Here is a 15,344-nt window from a genome sequence, read left to right as displayed (position 1 = left end):
GCCAGCAGCGGAATAGGGGAACGTAATACTCCACCAATAGTATCCAACAGCAATCTTGCCTTGTTTCCGGCGTAGACTGCTACTTAAGACGGCTATAATATCTTCTACAAATATGCCTCATATGACAGGTGTGGATTGCCTACGTACTTCTAATCGTACACCTAATACTGATTGACCTAAAATTGGTAAAGATGGGGGCCAAAGCTGGGAGGTTCAACAGGTTGTGTTATAATAGTATAATTAGCAAAGCAAAGAAACAGCCCAAATCAGCAACAGGTGTATATATACATCAACCTCTTCCGGAAATGGGAGTTCTAGAAGTATCGAATCTCAATAGCTGATCTAGCCTAATGAATAAGATATCTATTCGGTACTTGGCTGCAGGCTGGACTAGATGGTACAAGGGCAAAACGATCATGAGAAATTTGGCATATCTTTATAGTTGCTATTACTGCGGCCTTATATAACCATGTTTTTCCACCCCTGGCACATGTCTCAGATACCCCCATATGAATGTACGTACCTTATAACCTTTATACTACACCTTAGAATCGGTTCTGGATCAATATTCACTTGTACTTATTTGTCGATCCTGTGACTCTCCTGTCTCTATGTATTTCGACTTACTTGCCTATGTCTTCCCGTCCTCCTTGAGGCAGGTAGGTATCGACTCATCCCCTTTTTCATATTGATCTTTGTAGAACCCTCTCTCTCCTTTCTTTCTCTCTCTCTCTCCTAGCACAAGTATCCTGTACTGGTACCTGTTACAGTGACCCGTCCTTAATACCTATCTAGGCAGTATACCACGCCCCTGGCTCACGGTGTTTATAAAGAGGGACTGGATGGCTCCGAAGTACCTTTAGCAGCCTCAGAGAGCTACATGAGTGGAAGGAGCGATATACTGCCCAGAGAGTATGTCTAGGTGTTATTTCGTGATTCAGCGTCCCCCTTGTGAGTATATAAGACTACATCCACATCGAAAATTCCACAGACTAGATTTCTTTCCTAGTTATGTTAACTTCTGCAAGAACCTGCCTTTGTCACTAGTACCTCTAGAGTCCGTTGGAATGTTTTCCTGAGGCAGTAGACACTGCCAAAGCGAGTGATTGGAACATATACTCCCTGGCCAAAGCCGGGGCAGAGAATCCCCCCTCCCTCCTTCTTTCGTCTTCCTTTCTCTTTGCGGCGGTTCCACTTCCACTTCTTCATCACAAAACACCACCGCCCTCTTCCATTCCAGTCGCAACTGTTGCGTTGGCCTGTGGTTTCGATCACCTTGGTCAACGCTGGAACCTTTGAGCCACCGCAAACGAGCCCCCTTACGGTGGGTTTAAATTTACAGCATTCAAATCCCCCCACCCACCCTCAAGAAACCCCCAGTCTCAGTATATCTCAAGACCTGCCTGTCGACTGCAAGACGCCGCCGTGACGTACCAGAAGATATCCAAGCATCTTTGACACCGAAAAAACCAGTACCATCAGTCTGAGACGTCCTTATAGATGGACTCAATGGGCGATTGATATCCCTCGAGTTATCTTATTACCGCCTAGCACAACCTCTTAACGTCTATTCTATTACGACAGTCTGTTATTCGGTCACCTAGCCCTCCCATTTAAACCGTGCGTTTACCAATCCCCATCTCCCTCCGCCACCTCCATCCCTCTCGATCCTCTTATCTAACCTTGCTGTATTCTCGTGCTCACCCGTGAGATAGATATCGCCTACTAACGGATACTAGGACGATCTAAACTTCAACTCAACAGAAAGGCACCATGTCTGACAACAATGACAAGAAAACGGAGGAGGTGGTAGACGATTTCTCGCAACTAGAGTTGTGGGAAATTTTCGCCACTAAAAGCTACACTGCTGCCTCGGGCGAGGAAGACCAAGGTTCGTTGCGAGCCGAGGGGGGAGGGAGAACCCCTTAGTGAGCACCAACAATCACTACCCAACCGAATCCACTCCTCTTAAATCTAACCCGCTTCGCTTAACTAACGCTCGCTCCTCTCAACACACAGGCCAGGCTGAAGGATCCGCCCCGAAGCTCACCTCTATCCCATCGCAAACGGGCGTTGACAACAACAACAACGCAGGGGAAGAAGATTTAATCAGCTTCAACGACTCCCCAGCTGCCGCCCAGCCAGCCAACGCCATCCACTTGCCGGCTGATCTTACGCCTCCTTCGGGCAACCCCCCTCACACAACGCCGCCGGCACCGTCTCCTCCCCTCGGCGTGTCTTTGCTGTCGCACTTCTTCCCACAGCACACCCCCGCACCCCGCGTACCCCCCGACCTCTCCGCCCTAACCTCGCTCGCCGACGAGGAGGACGACGCCGGCCCCAGGCCGCCCATGACGCCCGAGGAAGCCGCAGCCTTCTACCACCTGCCGAGCGCGGCGGCGCAGCGCGTCGCGGCCTCGGAAGCGGGCGACGCGGAGGCGCTGTTCGCGGCGCAGGCGCGGCTGGACCTGGTGCTGTGGCGGGTGGCGGGGGCGCTGGGCCCGGGGCACCCGGCGGCGCTGGCGGCGCAGCGCGAGGTCGTGGCGGGCGCGTACGCGGGCGGCGGGCGCTAGCAGGGCCGCGCCCGCGACGCGTGGACCGCCGACGACGCGCGGCAGATGGACGCGGCCGCCGTGGGCGCGTGGCTCGCGCTGCGGGCCGCGTGGGGCGCGCGCTGGGCCGCGCTGCTGCCGCCCGCGCACCGCGCCGCCCTCGCCGCCGCCGACCCCGCCGCCCCCGCCCGCGCCGGCGCCCTCCACCCCGACGCCCTCGACGCCCTCGTCTGCCTCCTCGAGGGCCGCGCCCGCCTGCTCGCCGCCCCCGGCGGCGCCGCCGTCGCCGGCCCCCCCGCCCTCGACCACGTCCTCGCCGTCCTCGCCCGCACCCTCGGCGCCCCCGCCGCCCGCGCCCCCGATCGCCGCCACCACACCCTCTGGCTCTGGCGCCGCGTCGCCGTCGCCCTGGCCCGCGTGGAGCCGCCCCCCGCGGCCGATGTCGATGTTGCCGCGGTGTTGGCCGTGCGGGAGCGCGGGCTCGCCCTCGCGCGCGCCGGCTTCGCTGCCGAGGGTCTTGGTTACGATGGCCCAGCTGGTGCTGACGCTGACGCTGACGCCGACGCCGACGCCGACGCCAACGCCAACGTTGACGGCAAGCAGAAGGGCAAAGAGGCCGGTATAACGGACTAGACGGTGGGACCAGTGCGAGGCTCACACGCATCGCCTGCCCATGTCGTGCTGCGGAGATGAGCGGGGGGATCAAGGGAGGGAATGAAACGCATATTAGAAAAGGGGGGGGGAGGGGGGGATCAGAATGGGGGAATTTTCACTAGGCGCAGACGACTTCCCCCATCTTCCCCTTTCTATCAGACTGGCTACCCATAACGTTTACAGCTACACATCTCCTGTTCTCGTCGCTGTTGCTCCGACTGGGGATTCTATGGCATGTCCGGTTCAGGGCAGGAATCTCATACTCTTTCACCCGCAGACGGATTGACGACGTCTACTTGGCTACCATCGTTAGTGTCTTCACTGTTGCTGTCAAGGTACCTTAGAATATATAGCGCTTTCACACACATATATCGCTATGATACGTAATCCCGCGTTATGGCTTTGTGACATCGCCCTAGGTAGGTAATATTGACGACAGTAATAATACAGCCCTAGGTGTACGTTGTCTTACCTTTGCATATACTCGTACTGCTGGGGGAGTTTGGGGGTTTTTTGCAAGTGGCAGATCTGTAGTAATATCACACTCCCAAGGTATCTCTTCCACCACGGAATGGACGTCTTCTAACGCAAACACCGTGGCCCGTTGCTGTGGTATTTAAATCACCATTGGGGCCACCATGTCGCTGGCAGCGGCAGGAGGTAGAGGCGATCTCGAGCTTCGCATGTCAAGGCCATATTGCCGTCCGCGATGGTGAAAGACGCGTAGTTATCACATGAATAGCACAATAATACTGTTATATTACCCTAGCACCTGCAACAGCCTTTCAGGCTGTTTAGAATAGTGTGGGCGAAAACTCTCCTAATCACAGCATGGATAACCGCCCACTGGGGAACTGGTTTATTCCAACCTCCTGCGTCAGCAACTTTGCGGCGGTCATCCCCGCCACTGGCGACTCAGTGGACTATTTCTTGCCACCACTGCCACCGCTGCTGCCACCGTAGCCGGAGCTATGGGAGCCCCCCGACGGCGAGGTGTAGGTAGAGCCACCCTGGCCGTTATTATAGTAGGTGCTTCCATCCGGGTTGGAATAGTAGTAGGAGCCGTCACTAGCCAGTGTTCAGCATACGTGTACACCAGAAGGGGGGGGTTGTTTGGCTGACGTGTTAGAGTAGTGGTAAGAGTTTGAGTTGGGCGCATCGCTGCCGTAATCGCGGGAGCAATAGTGGTTGCCCTAGGATTCAAGTGCCGGTTAGTGTGAAGCATCCAACAGGTATGTTGTCCCGAGATACTCGGCGGGTAGTGTCGTCATGGACCGGGGGGGGGCGCCTAGCTGTCACGAGTTTTACGGAGCAAGGGTAGAGGGCGTCGACAGAGAGCTCTAGAGGGTTACGAAGAGAATTTACCTGGGAGTTGGTGCCCGAGCTGTTGTACGAATAGCCTTGGCCGCTCGGCATGGTGACAGCGAGGTAGCTGGATAGATCGGAGAGGCGTTGTGTCGTGACTGTTGTGTTGGTATAGGGCACCGAAGGCCAGACGGTCACAGTATCTGAATGACAATGGCGAAGGAGGTGGTGGGTAGTGGTGATGGCGGTGAGAGAGGGGGAGACGGAGGGGGGAAGAGAAGCTCAGAGGGAAAAGATGGTGAGGGGGAACTCGGAGGACGTGGCCGGCCTTTTAACCTTTCTCCTCCACCGCGAAGCAACTACCGCCAGACCAGCCTGCCGATAAGCCGGCGTGGGAAAGACCGAATAGTTTCATAATATCAAACGTGGAATCGATTATACGGTACTTCTCAAGGCCGTGCCCAATACGGTCCCCAATCTGCCTGTGGATCCTATAGGAGGTATCCTTATTGGCTCGTCTTTGTTGACTGCCCAACCATTGCCTATTCACGGTTCACAGCTCCTTGGAAGCTAATCGAATATGCACTGTAAAGGGAGCTGTATTTGAGCTCGTCAATTAGCAGTTCCAGTTCCTAGTTAACCTCCTAATTTATCAGCAGTTCAGGTTCAGCTTCTTACGTTTCGTATGTTTAGACGACTACCTAAGTGATTACGAGGCAACAGGAAGCGACCCGGCCAACGCGTACATGTCCGCCTACCCATGTAGTCTATACCTACCTGCTGCAGGAACGGGTTATTACTTTGGATCAGGGGTCAGGCAAGAGGAGGTCGGCACCTATGTAGGTAAGACGGGGTAGTAGCATCCGGAAAGCGATCCGAGAGGAGACCCGGCGGGGGAAATCGGTGTGCCAAAGACACAAGAGTGACAGTACGAACATAAGTGGGTGTAGAGAGCGCTCCGTGTACGGATACACTCTAGATATACAGACTTGTCGACTTTGGACAGAACCGTATAGCTTGACCGTGGCATGATGTTGTTGTCGAACGATAGGCGGGGTTATGCGAGGATAACAAGCTTATGTTGCGGTATAGTCCGGTTGCGCTGCGTCGCGCATGAAGAGAGGCGGGGTTATCTACTTGTGCTTGAGGCGACAGAATGCAATCGCTAGTCGCGGCATCATGCGTGTGTCTCGACGCCGCGGTCTGCTTTGCTAAATAAAGAGGCGTAATACTGCAATTAACAACACACTTAGAGTGTCCGGCGAGCAAGGTGGCATCCTAGATGGCAGGGTATTATTCCCTGCTGCGCTTGGACCGAAACGGACGCCAGGCCGATGGCGGGGATAGGATAAGGCGGTATGATGTTGTTGGACGATGAGTCCAGACCATCGCTTCCTCCGTCGATGCGCTAGTTAAGATGACGCGATACGGATTAAGGCCAGTGTTCCGTTGCGGTGAGAACTGAGTCGAAGCTGTTGTCGCGAACCGCAGCTTATCGTTGGGGCGGGTCCAAGAGGATCATCGGCCGTGAATCGGCGGATTACGCGGCCCCGACGTCTTCAGGAAATAAGAATGAGGAAGAAGCGCAGGAGAAAGTTGAGACGAAATGTGCCCGGAGGCCGCGATCGACTGCGTTCGATTCTCTTGATTCTGTCTATTTGGTATCTGTCTAATGCGAGCAGGTATGAAGGTAGGTAGATCTCTCTATCGCTGGGCAACACCCCTTTAAAGCTGGGCGGACAACAGTCATTCCGGCTTTCCTGCCTCGGTCCCCTCTCGCTCATCCGCCTCGTGCTCGGCCAAGAACTTCTCCGCGTCCAGGGCCGCCTGGCAGCCGGAGCCTGTGATCCCCTCCTCGTTAGCATGGTGTATGCGGTGCGGGGACTTGTGTTCAAGGGGTATATAGACGTACCTGCGCTGGTGATGGCCTGCCTATATCTCTTGTCTTGTACGTCACCGGCCGCAAACACGCCCTCGATGCTGGTATACGGCGTGCCGGGCTTGGTGACGATATACCCCTCGGCGTCGGTTTCTAGCTGCCCTTTGACTAGGGCCGTAGCTGGGTCGTGGCCGATGGCGTAGAACAGCCCATTGGCATCGATGAGCTGCCTCTTCCCGCTGGCGGTGTCCTCGATGACGAGGTGTGTCATCACCCTGTCGTCGCCCCTGATCTCCACTGCCCGCGTGTTGAATCGGACCGTAATCTTCGGGTTCTTCAGGAGTCGTTGTGACATGATGCTGCTGGCCCGCAACTTGTCCCTGCGCACTAGCACCGTCACATGGCTGCCGTACTTGGTCAGGAACGTGGCCTCTTCGGCGGCGCTGTCTCCACCGCCGATCACCACGAGCGGCTTATTCCGGAATATGGGGACGGCCCCGTCGCAAACGGCACAGGCGCTCACGCCGCTCTGCCAATATTTCTCCTCTCCCGGAAGGTTCATCCTCTTCGCCGAAGCCCCGGTAGCGATAATGACGGCGTCCGCGGTGTGCTCCTCGCCGGGCGCCCATTCCGTCTCATACTTGAACGGCCGAGAGGAGAGGTCGAGCTTGGAGACGGTTTCGGTGATGATCTTGGTGCCGAATCGCTCCGACTGCAGCCTCATGGCATCCTATAAGAAGCACCCCACAAGTTAGACAGGCTTGCAAGAGATGGTGGACTCTTCGGATATCGCAGCTGGCTCACCATCAACTCGCCGCCCATGATACCCTTGGGAAAGCCCGGGAAGTTTTCGATGTCGGTGGTGGTGGTCAACTGGCCACCGGCGGCGATGCCGTTGGCCATGAACCCCTCGTAGAGGACGGGCTTCAGCTCGGCGCGAGCGAGGTAGATGGCGGCGGTGTGGGCGGCGGGCCCAGAGCCGATGACGACAACCTTGCTATGCATGCCTCTGGTTGTTGCCTTGGGGATCTCGTTGTACTGTCGCGTGTATTTCTGGAGGCCGGCGGAGGCGAGGGCTGCAGTGGTGATGCCCGATGTGCCTGCGCGGAGTGACCTAGCGGCTTTGGAGGAGAACACTTTGACGGGTTTTCGACGCTCTATCAACTAGTGATAGAACACGGATCGGAGAAGAGATGGGCGACGAGCGCGAGGGCTACGGTGGCCTTCAAATAAGGGAAGTCTGCGATCGGCAACGTACGACGGAGCCCGGCAGTGCTACGGAGTAAGACTCGACCAAAAACCCCGCGGAATTAGGAAGACAGGGATGGAATCAGGTAGACTTAGTAAGGCTTAGGGGAGATGGGAGGGTATGGAATGTATGGAACTGTCACAGGAGAGCGGCTCTACATGTGGTTCCGAAAATAGACATCAATTTGGAATTATTCCCTAGCGGCGGTATGTCGTGTGTCGTTGTTCAGCGCCTGCTCATTTCTGTAGGTGAGGGGTGAGGGGGAGAAGGTGAGCGCCGGTGACGGGAGGAGAAAATCCCCGCATTATTCAGCAGCGCCATTCCGACGTCTCGTGTACGTAGGTACCTGAAATGTACCGATACTTCCTGCGCTGTACATACAGGCGGGGAGCAAGGCCAGAAGGTACACACCCTCAATGTACTCCCAGCTCCTTTCCCCACCCGACCTCTATACATGGCCCCACCGTCGAAGATCTGAGGTCCGAATCGGAGCTGACTTCCCCCCCCCCCTAACGTGATGTCTACCTGGTAAGACCGGCCGGGCAGGTACTCGAATATGTGGTTACCAGATCGACCAGAGGTAACGGGGACATATGACAGGACACGCAACAATGTCACCCAAGACACGCAGGCAATCCGCAAATTCCGCGGGCTATTCGTAGATGCAAGTCGATAAAACAACCCAGAAAGACTACGGATACCTAGATCCTGAATGAGCGTGAGCAAGTATTAGGTAGGTAGTAAGATAGGATTGTGGCAGATTGTCTTGTCCCATTCTCTTGCTGGAGATTCGTCCCGCTTATCGAAACGCCCTCGCCGGGTCGAAGCCGAGCGATATTTCCTCGAGGGTGCCGGCTTTCAAGCAATCGATGCCTTAACGAACCTGCCTACCTACCTAGGATAGTCTCGATACAGACACGGGATCTATCGAGCTGCTTTCAACTACACCTAGGTAAATAAAAGCATTCTTAGGCAATCTTTCGGACTCACGCGCCTGCTCAGCTACTCGTCCGGTCAGTACATATAAGGCACTTACAACGATATTTGCACGGTAGGTAATAGTTCTGCAGCTCTTTGACAAAGCGGCCGGTCTTCTCATATATTTCCCGTCATCGTCTCTCATCATCTACTGTCTGCAGGCTCCCTGTTTACATCTCTCTTCGTGACGTTCGCTAGCAGCAGCATTTTATTCGGGATTTGGAATACCCCCCCGCCACTGCGATCGTGTACCCTCAGGCCCACCACTCAACCCTGTACTAATGACCCGGTATCGCGGCTCTCTTCATTACGCGCGAAGCACTCCGCCTTCTACCGCCCACCGCTCGGGAACTACCGCCAGCCTCCAGTCTCCCCGAAAGATATGGCGCCGCAGCAGAATATCCCGCTCGCAGCCAACGTCCTCGGTGTAAGCCTCCTCTCCAAGCAGGACGCCCAAGACTACCTACCGAGATCACGGCAGCTCATATAGAGAGGCGATAATCAGACACTCGGCACCGTTTTCTGGTGCATCCAGTTGATACCTCAGATAGTGAGTGTGTTTCCCAACGATCACATCGACGGACGTAGGGCAGGCATTACTAGCTTTCCTGCCGTGTTCCTCGCGAATGGCTTATTCGTAATCATTGCCACGACCACTTTTAGCTAACCTAGCATGTTAATACCGCAGTGGACAAATTGGCGGACCAAGAAGACGGACGGTCTTCCCGGCGCCATGATGTATTTATGGTCCATATGTGAGGCCCCCCCGTGAGCCGCCGTCTCTGGACCCGGTCGATTGGGCAAGCAGAGATGGAAGCAAAGGTCTCGCTAACCGTACCCGACCAGGCGGCGTCCCGTTCGGGGTATACAACATCGTCCAGGGGTTTAACTACCCCCTGCAGCTGCAGCCGCAGATCTTTATGAGTCTCTGCCTCGTAAACTGGTGTCAGATATTATTGTACTCCAGGTAATCTAGCTGAGGCCTCTGCCCGCCGTGCTGCCACGGTGATTTCCTCAAACCTGGTACATACCGCTAACGATTGCTTCCCGAGCCGTAGTAAATTTGTCCTCTGGAAGGTCATCGCGATAGGATTAGCGAATGCGGTAGCTTTTGCTGCCATCGAGACGGTCTTGATAGTAAAGTTACGAGTAAGCCCAAATCGAAAGTGCATATATATCTATGAGACGGACATAAACTGACACCGCCGGTAGCCACAATACGATGCCGGGGACGGAACGGGCGTTTTGGCCATCGGTGTCGTCGCCAATGTCCTGTTGGCGGCTGGCCTGCTGCCGCCGTACGGCGAGCTCTGGAAGCGGAAGGGAAGGGTTGTCGGGATCAACTTCCTCTTCCTCACGATGGACTGGCTAGGCGCGTTCTTCTCTCTCATATCGCTAGGTACGGTACGCTCGGCTTCCCCGTGAGCCCGTTGCTACGTGCACATCGCTCACCAAATCCAGTGGCTCAGAACACTTTCGACATCCTCGGCGGGGTGCTCTACATCGTGTGGTAAGCGGCGATACGCGCGTCGCGCGGAATGGTATCAATATTCTCTGTGATTTCTCTACTGAACTGGGATGTAGCATGTTTCTCGAGTCGGGCATCTTCATCTCCCACATCATATGGCTCATCCGCACGCGGAACATCCGGAACGAAGCGGCTGCGAAAGGAAAGACCTTTGACGACGTCGCAGCTGAGTATAAGAAGCAGGGCATACCGTTCAAGTTCGCGGAGCGGGAGTATGTGAGGCAGAAGAAGCCCAAATTGAATGGCATAGAAATGGGCGGTGGTGATCGGAAGGCTCGCGGGATTACCTCTCTGGGAGTTGGCAGCCATGTGGAGCAAGAGGATGCCTGCGGGCAGAGCACGCCGACGTCTAGCGTGGGAGTGTGGGAGAGACCAGAAGACTTCTCAGACACAACCGCGAAAAGGGGACGAGGGACGAGCAGATTAGGGACAGGGTTAAAGGTAGAGATAGGGTGAAGATAAAGCTAAGGAATAGATATCTCGAAGCCTAACAGGAGCCTAGAATAATCAACGCAATCCGTTCGTGTCTCATTACCGTCATTAAGTATACCAACCGAGAAGCCCAAAACCAATCCGTCATACCTAATTACCCCCAATCGCCACACATGCATGGACGCGCATCCCGTCGGCTATGTCACTCCCTTTGTTCCACTCCCTTACTCGACGGACGGCTCGGTGCCCTGGGTCTTGAGATCCTTGCCCTTACCACCGTACTCGACCGGCAAGCGCTCGCCGAGGGCGGGGACCTTGCTGTCGGGGAACTCGAGGGCGAGACCTGCGCCGTTGGACATGGGATGGAACTTCTTGATGGTCTTGGGGGCGACGAAGAGCTTGATGAGGCCGTACATGAAGCCCATAATGGCAGGCACGTTGACGAAGAACTTTTCCTTGAGCAGCTCCGGGTAGGCCGTCGCGAACACGCGGATCGTCTCCGTGCTCGCCGCCTTCACCACCGGCGATGGCCGCAGGAAGCTGATGCTCCGGTAGTCGTGCACCTGGAAGATCTTGTACGGGTCCCACGACGCCGTGATCGGCTTCGTCGCGCTCGCCAGCGACAGCTCCTGCACCGCGAGCTCCATCAGCGCGACGCGCCACCGCATGAACCTAGTGTGGAGGCCTCGTTAGTAGAGAAGACGACGTCTTGTCTGCGACGTATGTGTAGGTTTATTGTAGATAGGCTAGTAGTGTCTCGCCGTTGGAAAGAGGGTGGTAAGAAGAAGAAGAAGAAGAAGAAGAAGAAGAAGAAGAAGAAGAAGAAGAAGAAGAAGAAGAAGAAGCACAACGACTCACTCTTCGAGGTCCCCAAAGGTCTCCTCCATCGACTTGACGCCGCCGTAGATGTTCCAGGTGAAGACCTCGCGGGCCTCGGGGTCTGCGTTCGCGTCCTGGCCGGTCTCGCCGTAGGTCGTGACGTAGCCGAGACCGCCGAACTTGGCGCTGGAGAAGCTCCTCTTGACGAGCTCGAGGGGCTGCATCTTGGCGCGCCAGGCGAGCGTCGCGGTCAGTTGCTCGCGCGCCTTGACGATGTCGCCGTCGTTGGCGTTGAGGTACTTCTGCAGCACGATCTGGCTCGGCACGTGGGTCTCGGGGTCGGCCAGCGTCACGCCCCAGATCTCGGCGTGGGCGTGGGCCTTCGCCGTCGCCCACAGCTGCTGGATCGGCGTCGTGGCTTCGTCCGGCTTCGGTGCGGGTGCCTCGGGTTTAGGCGCAGCGGCATCGGCTGCGACTGGGGGTTTGGCTTCCTCACTCATGGCGGTGGCGTGTGTGCAGACGCGAGTATCGAGAGATCAAGAGAGTGCCTAGATAAGGTCCTTTCTAGTACGGGTTACGCGAAATGCAAAAGGATCGACGCGGGTTTCGGTCTTTTGTTATTGTTTTTCCAGTATTTTCTCATAACCCCGAGCGATTCGGCGGTGGGAAACGGTAAAGTGACGAAGCCGCTCAGCTTTCTGCAGAGGCTCGGGGACAAGAGCTGGTTGGCAAGGGCAGGCAGGCCGTGCCATTTGTACCTGCCTCGTTGCGGCGCAGTTGCATCGCAGCTTCCCCGATCGGGACACCGTGACGTAATTCGACTGCATGGTGACTAAGCCGACCCTGATCCCTCTCGCTGCCGACTGATTGCAGGTGGTTTCAGGTGATCCGGTCCCCGTAGCAGCCTGTATGAACCTGAGTCGGCCTGTCACCTCCGTCTTTCTCCCTCTACCGCCTCTCTCGTCTTGTCTGTCTGCCAAGTCCAAGTCCACGATAGGTGCAGACACCCACCGACCAGCCCCCGACCATCCCACCAACCACATCCTCCCTTTCGACAACATGGCTTCCTAGAAGCGGCGTTACCGTCCCCAGGCTTACTGTCCGCCATCGAGAACACCTGCCCATCCATACGCCGCGCCCGTCGTTTCGCGACTAAAGCCAAGATCAGACCATCGACCCCCCGGTTGCGCCGCCCAGCACGGCGGTGGGTACTACCCGGAATAGCTTCAATTCGAGTGCGCGTCCGCCGCGATTGAATGGATGGACAGGCGACGAGTGAGCGAATGCCAAAATGATCCAGGGCATCTTCTATGCTAGATTCCTACCACAGGAGGGTAAGTCTGCCGAGCCGTTTTCCTGTCCCGCCCAATATGCGTCACGCCTATCTTCATTTTCCTGTGGTATTGTCCTTCTTATACCTATCTTCGTATGAACTGCATCGTTACTTGAGAGTGTGCCCCTCATATAGAAACCAGCTCACTCCAGGCCCTCGTACACACGTCCTAAATCCCCCTCTATGGAAGCATCCTCTCACATCCATGCCAGGAACCAAGATTGTCGCGCAGTCACCACCGGGATGCATCGTGGCAACCACCTACACGCCGCATATGAAGCCGCCGCTGGTGGACTTCGACATAATCCAGGAGTATATCATCCCGCGCAAGGCTTTCTTCAATCGATTCATCACCGTGAACTCCCCAGATACCAAATATAGCATTCTCGGGTTTCCCGTCTCCATCCCCCATGAGCGGTACCACCGCAACGAGTTCATCTTCAACTTCGGGCTCGTCGTCGAGGCCGACGCCGACCAAATTCCGTACGAGAGGCTTGTGAGGCGTCTCGCCGTCACCTTCGCCGAGATGGAGCGCCAGTACGGGTACTTGAGCTCCGACGGTAAACTCACCGACGGCGAGAGGCGGCCCATCGAGAGCCTGCTGGAGATTATCAAAGAGGACCTCAACAATTATGGCGAGTGCATGATACCCGTCGGTACGTCTTCCATCCCTCGCATAATCCTTCCCTTCCCGTCCCTATCTTGCGCGTCGGGAACGTCTCCGGACTACCTACTTACACAGCCCTAAGACGAGGTAAACATCCTCAACATGAAGCTCTTCCCTTTCCACCCCCCGCCCCCGCCCGTGCGCGGGTGGCATGTCCCGGTCCCTAAGATGAAGCTCGCCGACATCGTAGACTCGACATGGGACCTGACGTTGCAGAAGATCATCCCCCACACCGACGGCGTTAACGACGTGCGTCGCATCGCCTGGCTTGCCGACGTGTCCCTGCCGCTCGCCCAGATCGCCCTGCAGCACCTCCTCTACTATGATACCATCCTGCTGCTCGACATGTTCTTCTTCGGCAGCTGTTACGCGCCGAGACCCGGTATCCACGACTTTATCGCCAACCGCGGCGGCCTTGTGGACGAGTGTTCTGCCTATGTATGCATTAGCAACCCCGTTGCCGTCCCCGGGTCGGGGGCAAGAGAGGGGGGAAGCAGTGGCGATAACCCAGGATCTAATGCTGCTACCTCCCTAGCGCCCCCTAGCGAGGTTTCCATCAGTAGGAGCAGCAGCAGGGATGCGTTGCATGACGCCATCGGCCAACAACGACAGCACCATCACCACCAGACACCTCGGCAAGCAGTCTCGAACTACCAACTAATTAAGCTGATGACGACGTTCTGCATGGGGCGCAGCGTGATGGAGTGGATCAAGCTGCACCAGGACGCCGGGTTCGATGTGCTACGGCACGTGGACGTGCGGCGACTGGTACAGTTCGGCGTGATCAAGGGTCTTCTGTACCGCGTGCACAAGTACGTCGTGTCGAAGCAGTACCTTGAAAGCCTGGCAACGGGGCGGCGCACTCGGGCGCCGACGGGGGCGGGGCCCGGTGGAGCGGACGCGAACGGCGACGACGATCCACTTCTACGGTACGCCGACGGCTGCCACTCCTTTGACCAAATCATCACCGAGCAGAACCTCACCGACGGCGAGATCATGCGCAAGCTCAAGAGCCTTGGGGCCGGCGACCGGACCGTATTCTACAGGTAGACCAGTGGTCGGTTCAGCGGGCATCGTTCGGTTAACACACGCAATGCCGTGCGATAGCACCGGCGGGGGACGGCCGTAACCGTTGAAATCGCCGCGACAAAAAAGCCGCGATACCATTCTTATGACTCTATGTTAGGAAGTGCAAGGGCCTCGGCCGGTCAGGAGAGTATAACAAGAGATACTTCCTATACGCTTTCCGCAGCACTTCCCCCGGATGAGAAGGCGGGCCACGGCAAAGCAAGACTCCCAAAGCGCCGATCCCTGCGCCTAGCCGGAAGTTGTCGAAGACATGCATTTCATCCCAGAGGACCTCGAAAAAGCGAGTCGGGCAGACCCTGAGGTGTAAGGACCGTGCACTATCAACAGCCGCGTTTCGGGGGTCGGGGTTACACGTATGCGTCGTACGGCATATCTGCCCTGGGTACTGCCCAGAAACAGAAAAGAGAGGAAGTTCAAGCAGCCTTTGCTATAGAGCATATACAAGCCCCAGCAGAGACGTGTACATATGTATACCATATGCTACCTATCAAGATAGGAGGATTCCGAGAGAAGGTCTCAGACGCGGGACGAGTAGAGAATATAGCGTCTGCAAGTAGCCCGGCGGAGAAAGAAGAGGCTTAAATAGTCGGGTGGATCCAAAGCAGGTAGCTAGTTCGGGCTTAAGACCGATAAGCAAAGACAACCGCGCCCGACCTTGAAACGTATCTCGCGGAGGGAGCTGGCGATAGGCGAGTAGTTTACATGACGGCAAACTAGAGGATAGAAACGCGGGCAAGGGGACGAGGGAGTGGCGCGCGACGGGGGATAGGCCGTGACTTGAGAGCGATATCTATTATACAACGGATCGCCGTGGTACTATAACATGTCATACACAAGCGTACGTGGGTGCCTTACCTGC

The 15,344-nt window shown here is 56.3% G+C and overlaps 6 protein-coding genes across 6 annotated transcripts; 3 read left to right on the top strand and 3 right to left on the bottom strand.

Annotated features, from left to right (window-relative positions):
• Positions 1–1,773: 1,773 nt before the first annotated feature.
• GGS23DRAFT_600258 (uncharacterized protein) lies at positions 1,774–3,185 on the top strand (the record flags this gene model as incomplete). Its single annotated transcript, XM_051519042.1, has 3 exons — positions 1,774–1,891; positions 2,020–2,537; positions 2,574–3,185. The coding sequence occupies 3 exons, from the start codon at positions 1,774–1,776 to the stop codon at positions 3,183–3,185; spliced, it is 1,248 nt and encodes a 415-aa protein (XP_051368269.1).
• A 792-nt stretch (positions 3,186–3,977) lies between these two features.
• Positions 3,978–4,928, bottom strand: GGS23DRAFT_313105 (uncharacterized protein). Its single transcript, XM_051512806.1, has 3 exons — positions 4,572–4,928; positions 4,329–4,399; positions 3,978–4,274 (listed from the first exon to the last, which is right to left on the bottom strand). Exons 1-3 carry the CDS (start codon positions 4,620–4,622, stop codon positions 4,130–4,132), a joined length of 267 nt encoding a protein of 88 aa, XP_051368268.1. The 5' UTR covers positions 4,623–4,928; the 3' UTR covers positions 3,978–4,129.
• Positions 4,929–6,129: 1,201 nt separating this feature from the next.
• Positions 6,130–7,888, bottom strand: GGS23DRAFT_584952 (thioredoxin reductase). The gene is made up of 3 exons (XM_051517352.1): positions 7,195–7,888; positions 6,424–7,120; positions 6,130–6,352 (listed from the first exon to the last, which is right to left on the bottom strand). The coding sequence occupies exons 1-3, from the start codon at positions 7,393–7,395 to the stop codon at positions 6,258–6,260; spliced, it is 993 nt and encodes a 330-aa protein (XP_051368267.1). The 5' UTR covers positions 7,396–7,888; the 3' UTR covers positions 6,130–6,257.
• A 1,111-nt stretch (positions 7,889–8,999) lies between these two features.
• Positions 9,000–10,602, top strand: GGS23DRAFT_615943 (PQ loop repeat-domain-containing protein; the record flags this gene model as incomplete). Its single annotated transcript, XM_051520746.1, has 7 exons — positions 9,000–9,044; positions 9,306–9,372; positions 9,464–9,575; positions 9,676–9,766; positions 9,830–10,016; positions 10,079–10,127; positions 10,202–10,602. 7 exons carry the CDS (start codon positions 9,000–9,002, stop codon positions 10,599–10,601), a joined length of 951 nt encoding a protein of 316 aa, XP_051368266.1.
• On the bottom strand, positions 10,585–12,099 carry GGS23DRAFT_584937 (CRAL/TRIO domain-containing protein). Its single transcript, XM_051517351.1, has 2 exons — positions 11,436–12,099; positions 10,585–11,249 (listed from the first exon to the last, which is right to left on the bottom strand). The coding sequence occupies exons 1-2, from the start codon at positions 11,894–11,896 to the stop codon at positions 10,802–10,804; spliced, it is 909 nt and encodes a 302-aa protein (XP_051368265.1). The 5' UTR covers positions 11,897–12,099; the 3' UTR covers positions 10,585–10,801.
• A 478-nt stretch (positions 12,100–12,577) lies between these two features.
• GGS23DRAFT_312898 (nitrogen permease regulator 2) lies at positions 12,578–14,580 on the top strand. Its single transcript, XM_051512805.1, has 3 exons — positions 12,578–12,730; positions 12,942–13,385; positions 13,479–14,580. The coding sequence occupies exons 1-3, from the start codon at positions 12,688–12,690 to the stop codon at positions 14,444–14,446; spliced, it is 1,455 nt and encodes a 484-aa protein (XP_051368264.1). The 5' UTR covers positions 12,578–12,687; the 3' UTR covers positions 14,447–14,580.
• The last annotated feature ends 764 nt before the right edge of the window (positions 14,581–15,344 follow it).

The sequence above is a fragment of the Durotheca rogersii genome (assembly GCF_024521655.1).
Source record: "Durotheca rogersii strain YMJ 92031201 chromosome Unknown GGS23scaffold_31, whole genome shotgun sequence".
Taxonomy (NCBI): domain Eukaryota; kingdom Fungi; phylum Ascomycota; class Sordariomycetes; order Xylariales; family Xylariaceae; genus Durotheca; species Durotheca rogersii.
Note: the sequence above shows the minus strand (reverse complement) of the source record. Positions and strands in the feature narration are given on the sequence as shown.

Bases quoted from the DNA above. Each gene is read 5' to 3' on its own strand.
- GGS23DRAFT_313105 (XM_051512806.1), bottom strand. From the start codon at position 4,622: ATGCCGAGCGGCCAAGGCTATTCGTACAACAGCTCGGGCACCAACTCC. The intron at 4,400-4,571 runs GTAAATTCTCTT...CTTGAATCCTAG, and splicing joins GCTCGGGCACCAACTCCCAG to GGCAACCACTATTGCTCCCG. The intron at 4,275-4,328 runs GTCAGCCAAACA...AACACTGGCTAG, and splicing joins TCTTACCACTACTCTAACAC to TGACGGCTCCTACTACTATT.
- GGS23DRAFT_584952 (XM_051517352.1), bottom strand. From the start codon at position 7,395: ATGCATAGCAAGGTTGTCGTCATCGGCTCTGGGCCCGCCGCCCACACC. The intron at 7,121-7,194 runs GTGAGCCAGCTG...TGCTTCTTATAG, and splicing joins TCATGGGCGGCGAGTTGATG to GATGCCATGAGGCTGCAGTC. The intron at 6,353-6,423 runs GTACGTCTATAT...AGGGGATCACAG, and splicing joins GCAGGCCATCACCAGCGCAG to GCTCCGGCTGCCAGGCGGCC.
- GGS23DRAFT_584937 (XM_051517351.1), bottom strand. From the start codon at position 11,896: ATGAGTGAGGAAGCCAAACCCCCAGTCGCAGCCGATGCCGCTGCGCCT. The intron at 11,250-11,435 runs GTGAGTCGTTGT...CCTCCACACTAG, and splicing joins ACCTTTGGGGACCTCGAAGA to GTTCATGCGGTGGCGCGTCG.
- GGS23DRAFT_312898 (XM_051512805.1), top strand. From the start codon at position 12,688: ATGATCCAGGGCATCTTCTATGCTAGATTCCTACCACAGGAGG. The intron at 12,731-12,941 runs GTAAGTCTGCCG...CATCCATGCCAG, and splicing joins TAGATTCCTACCACAGGAGG to GAACCAAGATTGTCGCGCAG. The intron at 13,386-13,478 runs GTACGTCTTCCA...CACAGCCCTAAG, and splicing joins CGAGTGCATGATACCCGTCG to ACGAGGTAAACATCCTCAAC.